At 34.8% G+C, this 15,889-nt stretch overlaps 1 protein-coding gene across 3 annotated transcripts in view; it reads right to left on the reverse strand.

Annotated features, from left to right (window-relative positions):
- Nucleotides 1–4,714: 4,714 nt before the first annotated feature.
- The window catches only part of SLCO1A2 (solute carrier organic anion transporter family member 1A2), a 51,305-nt gene continuing 40,130 nt past the window's right edge, over nt 4,715–15,889 (reverse strand). For all 3 annotated transcript variants that reach the window (XM_047866962.1, XM_047866960.1, XM_047866961.1), the window contains exon 15: nt 4,715–5,321. In XM_047866962.1, the coding sequence (XP_047722918.1) occupies nt 5,102–5,321 (220 nt within the window). In that variant the 3' untranslated portion in view covers nt 4,715–5,101. The remainder of the gene's footprint in view (nt 5,322–15,889) is intronic.

The raw sequence follows: 15,889 nt of genomic DNA on the forward strand, positions 1-15,889 counted from the left end.
AGAGGTATGATGTGAGGTGTTGGAACTTCAGTAGAGTGAGAAAGATTTCCAGGTAGGAGAGCAATTACAGTACATAGTGTTGGACTCTGAGTAGAGTGAAGAGGGCATCTGCAAGGGAGAGAGAGTGGCACCAGAAGTGGAAGATTGGGTGGCACCCAGGATGGGGGATTGTTTGCCAATGCCACATTGCCTTAATTATTTTAGTTTTATAGGTTTTAGTATCTGGTGGTGGGCTTCTCCAACTTCATTCTTCTTCAAGATTGCGTTGACCCTTTATATTTCCATGTAAAAGCCAAATAATCTTGTCAGTGTCTGCATTTCAAAAAGTACTGGGATTTTGTTTAAGATTTCACTGAATCTGTAGATAAATTTTGGAACGACTGACATCCTTACAGTATTAAATGTTTTAACCAATAAATATGATATAGATATTCATTTCTCTGGATACTCTCTTGTAGCTTTGAGGGTAGAGGTCTTGGATAGCTGCTATGAGATTTATCCCTAAGATTTCAATGTGGTGGGGTTTTTTTTTGATACTATACTACATAGTATGCTTTACTAATATCATTTCCTAATTGCTATTGATACTTGAAAATCTGTGTTTGATTTTGTGTATCCAGATTTGTTACAATTCACTTATTTGGACAGTTTATGTCTAGTAACTTTTGGATTTTCTGCTTACACGACATGTCACTGATGATTTTATTTTTTATTTTCCTATCCTTACAAATTTTCATTCATTCTTTTCCCCTCCTGTTTCTCTGGCTGGGACATTGGGCATAATGTTAAATGGAAATGATGACAGCAAGTGTTTTCTTCTCACACTCATCCTCAGCAGGAAAGCTTTTAATATTTCTTATTAAACTGTAATATTTGCAGTAAGTTTTTTTGTTGTTGTCATTTTTTATCATGATTGTCTCCTGAAGCATATTACATGGAATTTGTTGTGGGTTTTTTCTCATCTTAAATATTCACTTTTAACCTTATTTTGTATTCATTTAATTTTTTCTTATATAGGCTCTCCTCTCTATAAGCTTATATTATAAGCTTTTTTATATAGGCTCTCTTCTATATAAACTCTACATTATAACCTTAATATTCCACAAAACTTAGCCCTGACCCTGCTGGTGCAGATTTTCAGCACTACATCAGGTGGCCAGGCTCTGGCTGTCTTCCTGCTCCACCTTCCTCAAATGTTGGTCTCCATTCTTATGCCTGTTGTCTGGTTGCAAGGTGGCTCTTGCTCCTCAAGGCCTAATATCCACAGTTCAGGTAGGAAGGAAGAAAGAGCACAAAATATATTCTCAGAAAGTTTTGTCTTTTTATTTTGGAAAAAAAATTACCAATTAGCAAGTTTCTGCCAATAACTCATATCTGTAATTAAAGGAGATATTCTTCATTCGCTTCAATTATTCCTTCAATTAGGACTGGATTTTTTTTTTCTTTCTCTATCAATCTGGAGTCATCATTTCCCACCAAGACCTGAATGGCGAGCTTATGCAAAAACTCCGATTACTCAGTGACCCGTTACATATTCACAGTGTTGGAAATTACATTGTGCTATTATTTGTTGTTCTATAATTGTTTTCTGTGTATATTTATTCACCTAATAAAATGGCGCCAACTTTCATTCTACTTAAATTCTACAGACTACACTTAGTTCCCATCACTGTCAGGACCTCTAGGACCATATATCCTCTAGGAGAAACAAATGCAAAAGTAGTTGTTCAATAAACACCCATTGAAGAACCTCAACAACTCTTCAAACTGGAAGACTCAGTTTTTCCCTTTCTGTAAAATGCATCATCTTATTTTTTTAATATTATTATTGTTTTTGCTGATGTGTTATTCTTCATGAAGTACTATTTTTTAACCATGATTTATATGCACAGGGGGAAAATTCAGAGTGCAAAATGAACTAAAATGAAGGACATATATATTATTTTTTCTTCTCCTCCTGATAGTCCAGTGCTGCAGAGGCAACCATTTTAAGCAGTTCTAATAATATGTGTATGCTAATTTTATGTTAATTTATCAAGTTTAAAATATTAACTTCGTGTTATGAAATATGAAGAATAGTTATTCCCTCTCTTTCCCTTTACATATATATTCCCAACTTTTATATTTTCTTAAGTTCTTATTTTTTGGTTCTTGTAAGCATTGATTATAGTCAGAATTATAAATAACACATTAAATTACTATTTCTATTTCCATTAACTTAGACTCTCCACAATATTAATTAAGAAAGTAAGTGATCCTAGGCTTCCCTCTATCTATCTTCTCCTTTTCTCTTCTCCACTTTTATCTGCTATGACATTACGTCTACCCTATCATGAAGAAGTTTAAGTGTTCAGAGCAAGAACTGACCTCCACAGATCTCCTAGATCATAAAGCACTCCAACAACTACTTTCTCCAATTTTCTTTCCTCCACCAAGAAATGTCAAGAGAGAACCCTATGCTCTCAGGGTAAAATGCCGTCTGCCAGGAGGAGATAAGAATGAGCCCAAAGCACTGGGTCCAAAACCATGTCTCTTTTTTTCTAGGTAGTCAAATTTGTTGGCATATATTTTTCATACTATTCTCTTATAATTGTTTGTATTTCTGTGGTGTTGGTTGTTATTTCTACTCTCTCATTTGTGATTTTATTTATTTGGGTACTTTGTCTTTTCTGTTTGATAAATATGGCTGGAAGTTTATCAATTTTATTATTTTTTTTCAAAGAGAACCAGTTTCTGATTTCATTGATCTGTTCTATTGTTGGGTTTTTTTGTTGTTTTCTTTTTGCTTGTCTTTTGTTGTTTTTTGTTTTTTATATTGTTTGTTTTAGTTTCTACATCATTAATTTCTGCTCTAATCTTTATTATTTCCTTTCTTCTGCTGGCTTTAGGATTCATTTGTTGTTCTTTTTCTAGCTCCTTTAGATATAAGGCTACGTTGTTTATTTGAGATTTTTCTTGCTTCTTGAGATAGGCCTATACTGCCCTTTACTTCTCGTTTTAGAGTGCTTTTGCCTCATCCCAAAGGTTTTGGAGTGTTATCTTTTCATTTTCATTTGTTTCCATGTATTTTTTACCTTTATTCTTTGATTTCCTGGTTGACCCACTTGTTGTTTAGTAGCTTGTTGTTTAGCCTCAATGTACTTGGGGTCTTTCCAAGTTTTTTTGTTTTTTGTTTTTTGTTTTTTTGTGGTTGACTTCTAGTTTCATAGCTTGCGGTCAGAAAATGTGCATAGTTTGATTTCAATTCTTTACAAAAATTTTTAAGGCCTGATTTGTGGCCTAATATAAGTTCTATTCTCGGAATGTTCCATGTGCACTTGAAAACAATGTGAATTCTGCTCTTTTAGGAGGAAATGTTCTGAATATATCTTTTAAGTCAATCTGCTCTAGTATGTCATTCAAAGCCATTGTTTCCTTGTTGATTTTCTGTTTAGATGTTCTGTCCATTGATGTCAGTGGAACGTTATAAAATTCCCTTCTATAGTTGCATAGATAATTGGATAGAATATACATGGCTGCAGATTTTTCTCATTCAGCACGTTGAATATACCATGCCATTTCCTTCTGGCTTACCAAGTTTCTGTTGAGAAATATCCAGCTATCCTATAACTCTTCCCTTGTAAGTTAAAGACTTCATTTTTCTTGCTTCTTTTAAGAGTGTTTCTTTATCACTATATTTTGCAAATTTAATTATAATATGTCTTATTGTTGGCCTGCTTTTGTTGATTTTTGTGGGACTTCTCTGTGCCTCCTGGATCTGGATATCTGTTTTCTTCCCAAGATTAGGAAAGTTTTAAGCTATTACTTCTTCAAATAAAATTTCTGCCCCCCTTTACTCTTTCCTCTTCTTCTGAAACTTCTATAATATGAATGGTAATAAATTTTACAGAGCCACTGAGTTCTTTAAGTCTATTCTTGGGTTGTATAATTCTTTCTTTTGTTCACTTTCATTATTTTCCATTATTTTGTCTTCTAGGTCACTAATTCATCCCTCTGCTTCTTCCAGCCTGCTGTTCATTACATCAAGCCTGCTTCCAATATCATTTATTGATTCTTCATCTCTGATTGATACTTTTTTTTAACTCTTTCATCTCTTTTGTAAGGGTCTCACTGATGTCTTCTTTTCTCAAGCCCAGTGGCTATCCTTATGATCATTGCTTTAAGTTCTCCATTAGGAAGGTTATTTATATTTGTTTTGCTTAGCTCTCTGGCTGTGGCCTTAGCCTGTTTTTTTTATTTGTGATAAATCCCTCTGTCTTCTGTGAAAATGTTCCTCTGACAATATCTGACACTATAACTTTTAAGGATTATTTTTTTCTAATATTATACTTTCATCCTTTGACACAGATACTTGTTTTTCAGAGAGAATTTAGTCACCAGGTTTGAACTGCTAAAAAAAAAAATTCCAACAATCTTTGTTACATGATTTTTAATAAACTGACTCAGTTTTTCAGTATTCTGAACAAAATGAGCAAATATGTTTCTTGAGTAATAAAGCAGAAAACAAATTGATAGTAGGTGATGGCATAGTAATGAGTAATCTATTTTTAAAACAATCATGTCTGGAATGAATAGGAAAAGTTAAAGAACAGTTAAAGAAAAGAAAAATTCTTTAAGGAAAAGTTAAATAATTAGAAGACATCAGCTTCTTTCACATAAAAATGATGAACTTGAATAAAGTATTTAAATAGTCATGTAAGCAGCATAAGAATTTCAGTCTCTAACCCCAATAACAAAGCAGAAATTCAATGAAATTAAACAGATTTTCCTAATAGGAAATTTTTAAGATCAATTGGAAAAGATATGGGATATATACCCTTATTTCACATGAGTTAAAAGAGAAATTGCTATTTTAACATAAAAAATAAAACTGGGTCTAATATCCTGTTTTAAAGGTTGTTATAAATGTCCTCTGAGGAAAATTTCAAGTGCCGTGGATGTCTCAGAAATACCATCAGTGAACATTTTTTTATCTTGGGTAAAAAAAAAAATTGAGGTTCATAAAGATAAGAAAAAGTTACGCACTTACCCCTATTGATTTTCAAAGCAGTTTGGTTATAAGTGTATTCCACAACTCTGGGAAGCATGATATAATAGGGCATTACAATTTAGTTTTCAACTCATTATCATTCAAAACTTTGGAATTTTGGTCCATATCTTTACACTCATTTTCCTTCTTTGTAGTTTTTGCCTCTGTAAGCATAGTTCCTGAAGAGGCATTTTCACCAGGTAGATGACGATTCTTCAAAATATTTAGGATTAAAAAGGCTGGGATATAGCTTAATCCTCTTAGAGCTGCTGGCAAACCAAGGTAGATGTATCTATAAAAAAATGTTTTAAAATATTAAGCTTACATAGTGTGGTGAGTACAAGCTACTTTTGAATATCTTTAATTATGAATATTTCATTCCCATGAGGATAATAGCAGCTGTTTTGCATGTCAATCTTATATAAGCAACTTTGCTGAACTCACTTATTAATTGTTTGTTAAATGGTTTTTTTTGCAAATTTTCATCTAGAAAATTCACACTTATTTTCTTTTCTTATCTTTGGCTTTTTTAAATCTTTTTACAAAAAATTGAACCTCTGGTTTGAATGCAATACTGATAATGGCAGCAGTTGTATTCTAGTATTTAATAAGAATGCTTCCAAAGAATAACCATCAATTGTATTATATTATATATTCTGTGGGGGTCTTTTTCATGGCTTTTTAAAAAAGGTTTATTTATTTTAAGAGAGGGAGAGAGGTAGAGAGAGAATCGCAAGCAGGCTCCATGCTCAGTATGAAGCCTGACACGGTGTTCAATCTCCCAACTATGAAATCATGACCCGAGCCAAAATCAAGAGTTGAACACTTAATCATCTGAGGCACCCAGGCGCCCCTGGATGATTTTACTCAGATTAAGAAAGTTCCTCTTCTATTCTGAATTTGCTCAGAGTTTCAATTATGAATGCGTAAAGTATCACCAGATTATTTTTGTTCCTATAGTTAGCAGAACATCAAGGATTTTGCCCCCTTAATTGTGTTAATAGAGTATATTAGGTTAATAGATTTTTCTGATGTTGAACCATCCTTGCATGACTAAACTCTATTAGTGAGGTTTTATACATTATTACATTTGATTTATTAATTTTTAGAATTTTTGCATGTGTATTTATACATGTGTATTTATAAGTTAGGTCAGCCTATACTTTTTTCCTTATGCTGAACTTGTCCAATCTGAATATCAAGACTGGACACTTGTATTGTTTGACTTTTTTTCTGTTATCAACAATACTGCAGTAAACCTCCTTTTACATGTCTCCCTGTGTATGTTAGCAAGATTTTCTCTAAAATGTCTCAGGGTCTTAGAGTACCCAACTTAGCAATTGTCCAGACGTTTTCTTCAATAGTTTTTATTTACTACCAACATTCTTTATAGTCTATAGTGTCTTCTGTCATAAAGAAAATTTTTAGATTTATATTTAGTGATATTGGCTCCTTTCTTGCTCTGGTTTGTGTGTGTTTTTTTTTCAACTCAGACCCAAAGCAATAAGGATCAGAGATATGTGGCTGTGTTGTTGCTGTAAACAACCAATCTACTATTGGTTTAATTGTTATTTCTTTGTAAGTCACCTATTTATTTCTCTGGTAATTTTTATATTCATTTTTCTTTATCTTGAATGTTTATAATTTTACTCTGATATGCTCATTTATATATTTTTTGACTATGCCTTTAAAATGTATTTTGAAGTGAAAATTCATGCCTCAAATTATAGAAAATTCTAAGCCATTAATTTTTTTAAATTTATATCTGCCATTTCCTCTATTCTTTTTCTAGAAATTTTTTTTGAGGTGTATGTTTTAATTGTTAACTGGTCTTTAATATTACATAGGTGTTTATTTTTGTTGAATCAGTTCACATTGTTGATCTACATTCTAGATAACTTCTTCTGTACTCTCTTCCAGTTCACCAATTCTCAACTGTATTGCCTTCAAATTTATTATATACTTAGGATTCCTTTTATTATCTCAATAACATGCATTTAATCTATAATGTTCCTGAGTTCTTCTTAATATTCTTATTTCTGCTTGATTTTTCCTATCATTTCTTGTTAACTTTTAATGGATATTATGCCATTTATTAATTTTAATCCTATTGAGCTGGTTAAGCATACTTATTTTAAAGTCTTTGTCAAACTCCTACATTATATGAAATTTAATCAGGAATGAAGTCATGTTTCATTGGGAATTTATGTGCTTATCTTTTTTACCGTTAGATTTGTTCATGTTTTTTTTCAGAATTTTTAATTTTTTTTTAATTTACATCCAAGTTAGTTAGCATATAGTGCAACAATGATTTCAGGAGTAGATTCCTTAATGCCCCTTACCCATTTATCCCATTCCCCTCTCACAACCCCTCCAGTAACCCTCTGTTTGTTCTCCATATTTAAAAGTCCCTTCTGTTTTGTCCCCCTCCCTGTTTTTATATTATATGTTTCCCTTCCCTTATGTTAATCTGTTTTGTCTCTTAAAGTCCTCATATGAGTGAAGTCATATGATTTTTGTCTTTCTCTGACTGATCAATTTCACTTTGCATAAGTGTTGCAAATGGCAACAGTAGTTGCAAATGGTAAGATTTCATTCTTTTTGATTGCCTAGTAATACTCCATTGTATATACCTACCACCACTTCTTTAGCTATTCATCCATCGATGGGCATTTGGGCTCTTTCCATATTTTGGCTATTGTTGGTAGTGCTGCTATAAATATTGGGGTGCATATGTCCCTTTGAAACAGCACACCTGTATCCTTTGGATAAATACCTAGTAGTGCAATTGCTGGGTCGTAGGGTAGTCCTATTTTTAATTTTTTGAGGAACCTCCATGCTGTTTTCCAGGGTGGCTGCCTCAGCTTGCATTCCCACCAACAATGCAAAAGAGATCCTCTTTTCCACATCCTTGACAGCATCTATTGTTGCCTGAGTTGTTCATGTTAGCCATTCTGACAGGTGTCAGGTGGTATCTCATTGTGGTTTTGATTTGTATTTACCTGATGATGAATGATGTTGAGCATTTTTTCATATGTTTGTTGGCCAACTGGATGTCTTCTTTGGAGAAGTGTCTATTCATGTCTTTTGTCCATTTCTTTACTGGATTATTTGTTTTGTGGGTGTTGAGTTTGATAAGTTCTTTATAGATTTTGGATACTAACCCTTTATCTGATATGTCATTTGCAAATATCTTCTCCCATTCTGTCGGTTGCCTTTTAGTTTTGCTGATTGTTTCCTCCACTGTGCAGAAGCTTTTTATTTTGATGAGGTCCCAGTAGTTCATTTTTGCTTTTGTTTCCCTTGCCTCTGGAGACGTATTGAGAGAAGTTGCTGCGGCCAAGATCAAAGAGGTTTTTGCCTGCTTTCTCCTCAAGGATTGAGGCTTCCTGTCTTATATTGAAGTCTTTCATCCATTTTGAGTTTATTTTTGTGTATGGTGTAAGAAAGTAGTCTGGGTTCATTCTTCTGCATGTAGCTGTTCAGTTTTCCTAGTACCACTTGCTGAAGAGACTGTCTTTATTCCATTGGATATTCTTTCCTGCTTTGTCAAAGATCAGTTGGCCATACATTTGTGGGTCCTTCTCTATTCCATTCCATTGACCTGAGTGTCTGCTCTTATGCCAGTACCATACTGTCTTGATGATTACAGCTTTGTAGTATAGCTTAAAGTCTGAGATTGTGATGCCTCCTGCTTTGGTTTTCTTTTTCACGATTGCTTTGGCTATTTGGGGTCTCTTCTGGTTCCATAAAATTTTAGGATTATTTCTTCTAGCTCTGTGAAGAATGCTGGTGTTACTTTGGTACGGATTGCATTGAATATGTAGATTGCTTTGGGTAGTATCAACATTTTAACAATATTTGTTCTTCCTATCCAGGAGCATGGAATTTTTTCAATTTTTTTTGTATCTTCTTCAATTTATTTCCTAAGCTTTCTATAGCTTTCAGTGTATAGATTTTTCACCTCTTTGGTTAAATTTATTCCTAGGTATTTTATGGGTTCTGGTTCAAATGTAAATGGGATTGATTCCTTGATTTCTCTTTCTGTTGCTTCATTGTTGGTGAATAGGAATGCAACCGATTTCTGTGCATTGATTTTATATCCTACAACTGCTGAATTCATGAAACAGTTGTAGCAGTTTTTTGGTGGAATCTTTTGGGTTTTCCATATAGATTGTCATGTCATCTGTGAAGAGTAAAAGTTTGACCTCCCCCTGGACAATTTGGATGCCTTTTATTTCTTTGTATTGTCTGATTGCAGAGGTTAAGACTTCCAATACTATGTTGAATAACAGTGGCAAGAGTGGACATCCCTGTCTCATTATGGAAAGTGCTCAGTTTTTCCCCATTGAGGATGATAATAGCATTGGGTCGTTCATATATGGCATTTATGATCTCGAGGTATGATCCTTCTATCCCTACTTTCTTGAGGGTTTTTATCAAGAAAGGATGCTGTTTTTGTCAAATGCTTTCTCTGCATCTATTGAGAGGATCATATGGTTCTTGTCCTTTCTTTGGTTGATGTGATGAATCACGTTAATTGTTTTGTGGATATTAAAGAAACCCTCTATCCCAGGTATAAATCCCACTTGGTCATGGTGAATAATTTTTTTTAATGTATTGTTGGATCCAGTTGACTAATATTTTGTTAAGGAATTTTGCATCCATGTTCATCAGGGAAATTGGTCTATAGTTCTCCTTTTTAGTGGGGTCTCTGCCTGGTTTTGGAATCAAGGTAATGCTGGTTTCATAGAAAGAGTTTGAAAGTTTTCCTTCCATTTCTATTTTTTGGAACAGCTTCAAAGGAATAGGCATTAATTCTTCCTTAAATGTTTGGTTGATTTCCCTGGAAAACAATCTGGCCCTGGCCTCTTGTGTTTTGGGGAGATTTTTGATTACTAATTCAATTTCTTTACTGGTTATGGGTTTGCTCAAATTTTCTATTTCTTCCTGTTTCAGTTTTGGTAGTGTATATGTTTCTAGGAATTTGTCCAATTCTTCCAGATTTCCCTTTTTATTGGCATATAATTGCTCATAATATCCTCATTATTGTTTCTATTTCAGCTGTGTTGGTTGTGATCTCTCTTTTTTCATTCTTGATTTTATTTATTTGGGTCCTTTCCTTTTTCTTTTTGATCAAACTGACTAGTGTTTTATCAACTTTGTTAATTCTTTCAAAGAACCAGCTTCTGGTTTCATTGATCTGTTCTGCTGTTTTTTTTTTATAGCATTAATTTCTGCTCTAATCTTTATTATTTCCTGTCTTCTGCTGTTTTCGGGTTTTATTTGCTGTTCTTTCTCCATCTCTTTAAGGTGTAATGTTAGGTTGTGTATCTGAGACCTTTCTTCCTTTTTTAGGAAGGCCTGAATTGCTATATACTTTCCTCTTATGACCGTCTTTGCTGTGTCCCAGAGGTTTTGGGTGTGGTGTTATCATTTTCATTGGTTTCCTTATAATTTTTAATTTCCTCTTTAACTTCTTGGTTGGCCCATTCATTTTTAGTAGGATGTTCTTCAGTCTCCAAGTATTTGTTACCTTTCCAAATTTTTTCTTGTGGTTGATTTTGAGTTTCATGGTATTGTGGTCTGGAAACATGCACGGTATGATCTCGATCTTTTTGTAGTTGCTGAGGACTGATTTGTATCCCAATATGTGGTCTATTCTGGGGAACATTCCATGTTCACTGGAGAAGAATGTATATTCTGCTGCTTTAGGATGAAATGTTCTGAATATATCTGTTAAGTCCATCTGGTCCAAGTGTAATTCAAAGCATTGTTTCCTTGTTGGTTTTTTGATTAGATGATGTGTCCATTGCTGTGAGTGAGGTGTTGAAGTCTCCTACTATTATGGTATTACTACCAATGAGTTTCTTTATGTTTGTGATTGATTTATATATTTTGGTGCTTCTTCATTTGGCACATAAACGTTTACAGTTGTTAGGTCTTCTTGGTTGATAGACCCCTTAATTATGATATAATGCCCTTCCTCATCTCTTGATACAGTCTCTATTTTAAAGTCTAGATTGTCTGATATCAGTATGGCTACTCAGGCTTTCTTTTGATAATGCATGATATATGGTTCTCTGTCCCCTTCCTTTCAATCTGAAGTTGTCTTTAGGTCTAAAGTGGGTCTCTTGTAAATAGCATATAGATGGTTCCTATTTTCTTATCCATTCTGTTACCCTGTGTCTTTTGATTGGAGCATTTAGTCCATTGACGTTTAGAGTGAGTACTGAAAGATATGAATTTATTGCCATTATGCTGTTTGTAGAGTTGGAGTTTCTGGTGGTGTTCTCTGGTCCTTTCTAATATTTGTTGTTTTTGGTATATATGTATGTATTTTTCATCTTTTCTCCCCTCAGAGAGTCCCCCTTAATATTTCTTGCAGGACTGGTTTAGTGGTCACAAACTCCTTTAAGTTTTGTTTTGGAAACTTTTTATCTCTGCCTCTATTTTGAATGACAGCCTAGCTGGATAAAGAATTCGTGCCTGCATATTTTTCTGATTCAGCACATTGAATGTATCCTGCCACTCCTTTCTGGCCTGCCAAGTTTCTGTGCATAGGTCTGCTGCAAACCTGATCCGTCTTCCCTTGTATGTTAGGGACTTTTTTTCCCTTGCTGCTTTCATGATTCTCTCCTTGCCTGTGTATTTTGTGAATTTGACTATGATATGCCTTGTTGATGGTTAGTTTTTGTTGAATCTAATGGGAGTCCTCTGTGCTTCCTGGATTTTGATGTCTCTGTCTTTCCCTAGGGTAGGAAAGTTTTCCACTATGATTTGCTCACATAACCTTTCTACCCCTTTTTCTCTCTCTTCATCTCTGGGACCACTATGATTCTGATGTTCTTCCTTCTTAATGAGTCACTGATTTCTCTAATTCTTAAATCGTGCTCTTTTGTCTTAATCTCCCTGTTTTTTTTCTGCTTCATTATTCTCCATAAGTTTGTCCTGTATCACTGATTCTCTGTTCTCCCTCATCCATCCTTGCCGCCACAGCATCCATTTGAGATTGCAGTTCAGTTATAGTATTTTTTATTTCATCCTGACTAGCTTTTACTTCTTTTATCTCTGCAGAAAGGGATTCTAATCTATTTTCCACTCCAGCTAGTCTTCTTATTATCGTGATTCTAAATCTGGTTCAGACATCTTGCTTGTATCTGTGCCGGTTAAGTCCCTGGCTGTCATTTCTTCCTGCTCTTTTTTTAAGGGTGAATTCCTTCATTTAGTTATTTTGAAGGGAGAAAAGGAATTAATGAGGTAGAAAAAATTAAAATTAAAAAAATATTAAAATTAAGACATTAAAAAAAAAGAACACACACACACATACAAATCGAATAAATGATGCTAGATCCTAAGTGTGTTTTGGTCTTGGTGTTGAAAGTAGCTTGATAGATTAGAGAAAAAAGGGGAGAAAAACGAAATCATTTGAAAATTTGAAAAAATGAATACGTTGAAGTAGCTAAAATGAAATGATCAAAGTAAAATAGAATTTGAAAAAAAATTAAGCAAAGTAAAAAATATAGTAGAAAAAAATTAAAGAAAAATATTTTTAATAAAAATTGAAAATAAAAATGATTTTTTTCTCTTTCTGTATTCAAGAAAAAAGAAACAAAAAAGAGAAAAAAGAAAGAAAATTGAATAGTTTGACTGTCTAACAGACTGAAATACAACTGAAATTACTTCGTTTTCCCCTAGAAGTCAAACTATGAAGCATTTTATAGTCCACAAACTAAGTAGGCGCTGAGGCTTGTGTTCTTAAAGACAGAGGTTGGCCCAGTTGGGCAGGGTTTAGTGTACTGGCTCCATTCTCCACTAGATGGCGCTGTTAGCCTACTGGGGTCGATTGTTGTGGTGCTTGCAGGTGCGTATGCACATACATGGAAGAGGTGAAAATGGTGTCACCCAGCTACCCAGTCTCTAGTATTGGAACTCTGTTTTCTGCAACTAGCAATCATGCATCCATCCTCTGTCTTCTTTTGTCCATTTCCTGCTTTTTCACTGTCTGTGACCAAGCCCCAGGCAGTACCTCTCTCCTGAGTTTTATCTCAGATGCGACTGTTTTCCCAGGCCCCTTACTTCTGTGCAGCTTTGACCCATTCAGCCTCTCTGCGGGAGGATCTCACCGAGCAATGGCCAAATGTTGGCTGCACCCAGGAATGCTTGCTGGACCCTGCTGCTGCTGGTGCCCTGAGACTGTGGCCAGATGCCAGCCCACCCCAGAAAAAGTTCACAAGATAGTGTAGCAGCAGCATTTCAGGGATTATGGACAATCACAACACACATCTGGCACCAGGCTTCACCCTTAAAGACATTGTTCCAACACCAGCGAATGTGGCCGCCTTCTGGGGCCTGCTGAGCCCAGGTGGCCTCACAGCCTCTACCAAATGTCCTTCCAGCAGTGGAACTGCTTCTCCCCATGTGGCCTGAGAACCTCCTGGACCCCACTCTGCTCCTTGGGATTTGCTCTTTCCAACAGAGCACCGTCAGTTATCAAGCTGCAGAGTTCAGACTCTGTGCTCCTCCTGTTTACAGTCTTGATGGAATTTAAACCCTCTCCTTACTCGTTTCTTTTTACTTCAGTTCCTGTGGCTGTTTCCAATTTTCCTCTTTTCCTCCAGCTGCTTTTGGGGAGGGGTGCTTTTCCCATATTTTCCCCCTGTCTCTGTCTTCTCTCCACACACAAAAGCAGCTTCCTGCCCTTTGTGGCTTCTGTCTTCCCAAGTTCACCACTCCATGTCACATACCTGCTGAATTCTGTGGCTCTGGTTGTGCAGATTGTGTGTTAATCCTCAGATCAGTTTTCTAGGTGTGCAGGATGGTTTAGTGTTTGTCTAGCTATATTTCATGGATGCAAGACACTCAAAAAACTTCGATGCTCTTCTGCCATCTTGGCTCCTCTTGTTCATGTGTTTTTAAGTTTTAGCTTGCAAAACTAAACAATTTTGAATATTTTGTTGTTTTTGTTGACTGTTTGTTCTGGTTTTCTTCCTGTGTATTTATTCTTCCAAATTTGTTCTGTTTGCTCTTTCTCTGTATTTATTCTTCTAAATCTAATAGCTTTCCCTTTGTTCCTGAGGCCAGACTGAGTTTTTATAAGGGTGATTTTTTTATAGTGATACTGGGATTAATCACAAGAACAGATTGTTTGCTCTGGTTCTTGGATATATCTATGTCTTAGTTCCTCCTTAGTAACATAACAGTGATATGTTAAAGAGATTCTTTTAAAACCTCTTTTACAAAGAGGTTTGTATTTGTTTCCTAGGACCTCTATAACAAAGCACCACAAACTTGATGGCTTAAAACAAAGTAAATTTATTCTCTCACAGTTCTGGAGGCTAGAAATCTGAAGCCAAAGTTTGCTTCCTCAGTAGACTCCAGGAAACAATCCTTCCTTGACTCTTCCTACCTACTGGCAGCAATCCATAGCATTCCTTGTTTTGTAGATGCAACACTGCAATCTCTACCTCTGCCTTCACACAGGATTCGTCCCATATATATGTGTCTCTATGCCTCTTTTCCTCTTCTTATAAGGACACTGGTGATTTGATTTAGGGCCCACTCTAATCCAGAAGGACCTCATCTTAATTTCACTAATTTAAAGACTTATTTACAAACAACTTATTTCCAAATAAAGTCATATACTGAGGTTATGAGTGGACATGAAATTTTGAGGGACACTACGCAACCCAGTTCATGGGTGTTCAACACCACCTCATGGATTAAGCACTGAATCTGGATCTAATCTCTTGACTCCTTGGAAGTACTTTATTTTTTCTTTGGAAACTGATCACCCAGAAACCACTTCCTGTTTCTAGGCTTAGAGGCTTTGCATTAGCCTTTGTATTCAGCTTTTATTTATTCCTTTATGTTGCTGTTCAATTTCTACTTCAGGAAAACTGGATGTCCAGAATGATGTTTATATTATCTTTTTTTTTTAATTTTTATTTTAGAGACAGAGAGAGCACAAATGGGGGAGGGGCAGAGAGAGCCAGAGACAGAATCTGAAGCAGGCTGCAGGCTCTGAGCAGTCAGCACAGAGCCTGACGTGGGGCTCGAACCCACAAACCATGAGATCACGACCTGAGCTGAAGTCGGACGCTTAACCGACTGAGCCACCCAAGCGCCCGATATATTATCTTTGAACCCAGATATATCCCTTTCAAATTTAAAATTATATCTATTGTTCTTATTTGAAATAAGAAATATATCAATACATAACTTATTGAGCTACTTATCAGGCTTTTCTACCTTATTTGAAATTACATTGTTGTCCTTTTTATAAATAATGAGTTCATTAATTTTTAGTCTTTAAAAAAATATGTATATATAAAGTTCTAAATATACCTTTGAGTATTGTTTTAGCTTTGTCCCACAAATTTTCCTCTGCAGTGCTTTCACTGATATAGAGTTTTAGTTATTTCATTATTTTTATTATAATTTTTGCTTTGACCTGTAAGTAATTTCAAATGTGAGGTTTTGGGAACATTTTATCATAGATTTCTAATTGCATTGCATTATGGACAGAAAACAATGGTTGTAAGGTATCAAACTTTTTTTTTTTTAACTTTGTGACATTAGACTTAGTTGTAATGTTTTTTATAGGCTTGAGAAAAAATATATATTCTATTGGTTGGGGGTTTTTAAATTGCTGTATATCTATTAGATAACTCTTGTACAATTTGGTGATTGAAATTTTTCTGTATCCTCAGTAACTTTTTGCCTATATTTTATATTTCCTTTTGGAAAAGTGTGTTGAAATTTTCTACTCTGTAGATTTCTTCTTGTAATTTTGTAATTTTTTTGTTTTATATATTTGAGATTAGGTTGATAAATATATATGGGTTGATGACTGTTACA

Source organism: Prionailurus viverrinus, chromosome B4, assembly GCF_022837055.1.
Source record: "Prionailurus viverrinus isolate Anna chromosome B4, UM_Priviv_1.0, whole genome shotgun sequence".
Lineage (NCBI taxonomy): Eukaryota > Metazoa > Chordata > Mammalia > Carnivora > Felidae > Prionailurus > Prionailurus viverrinus.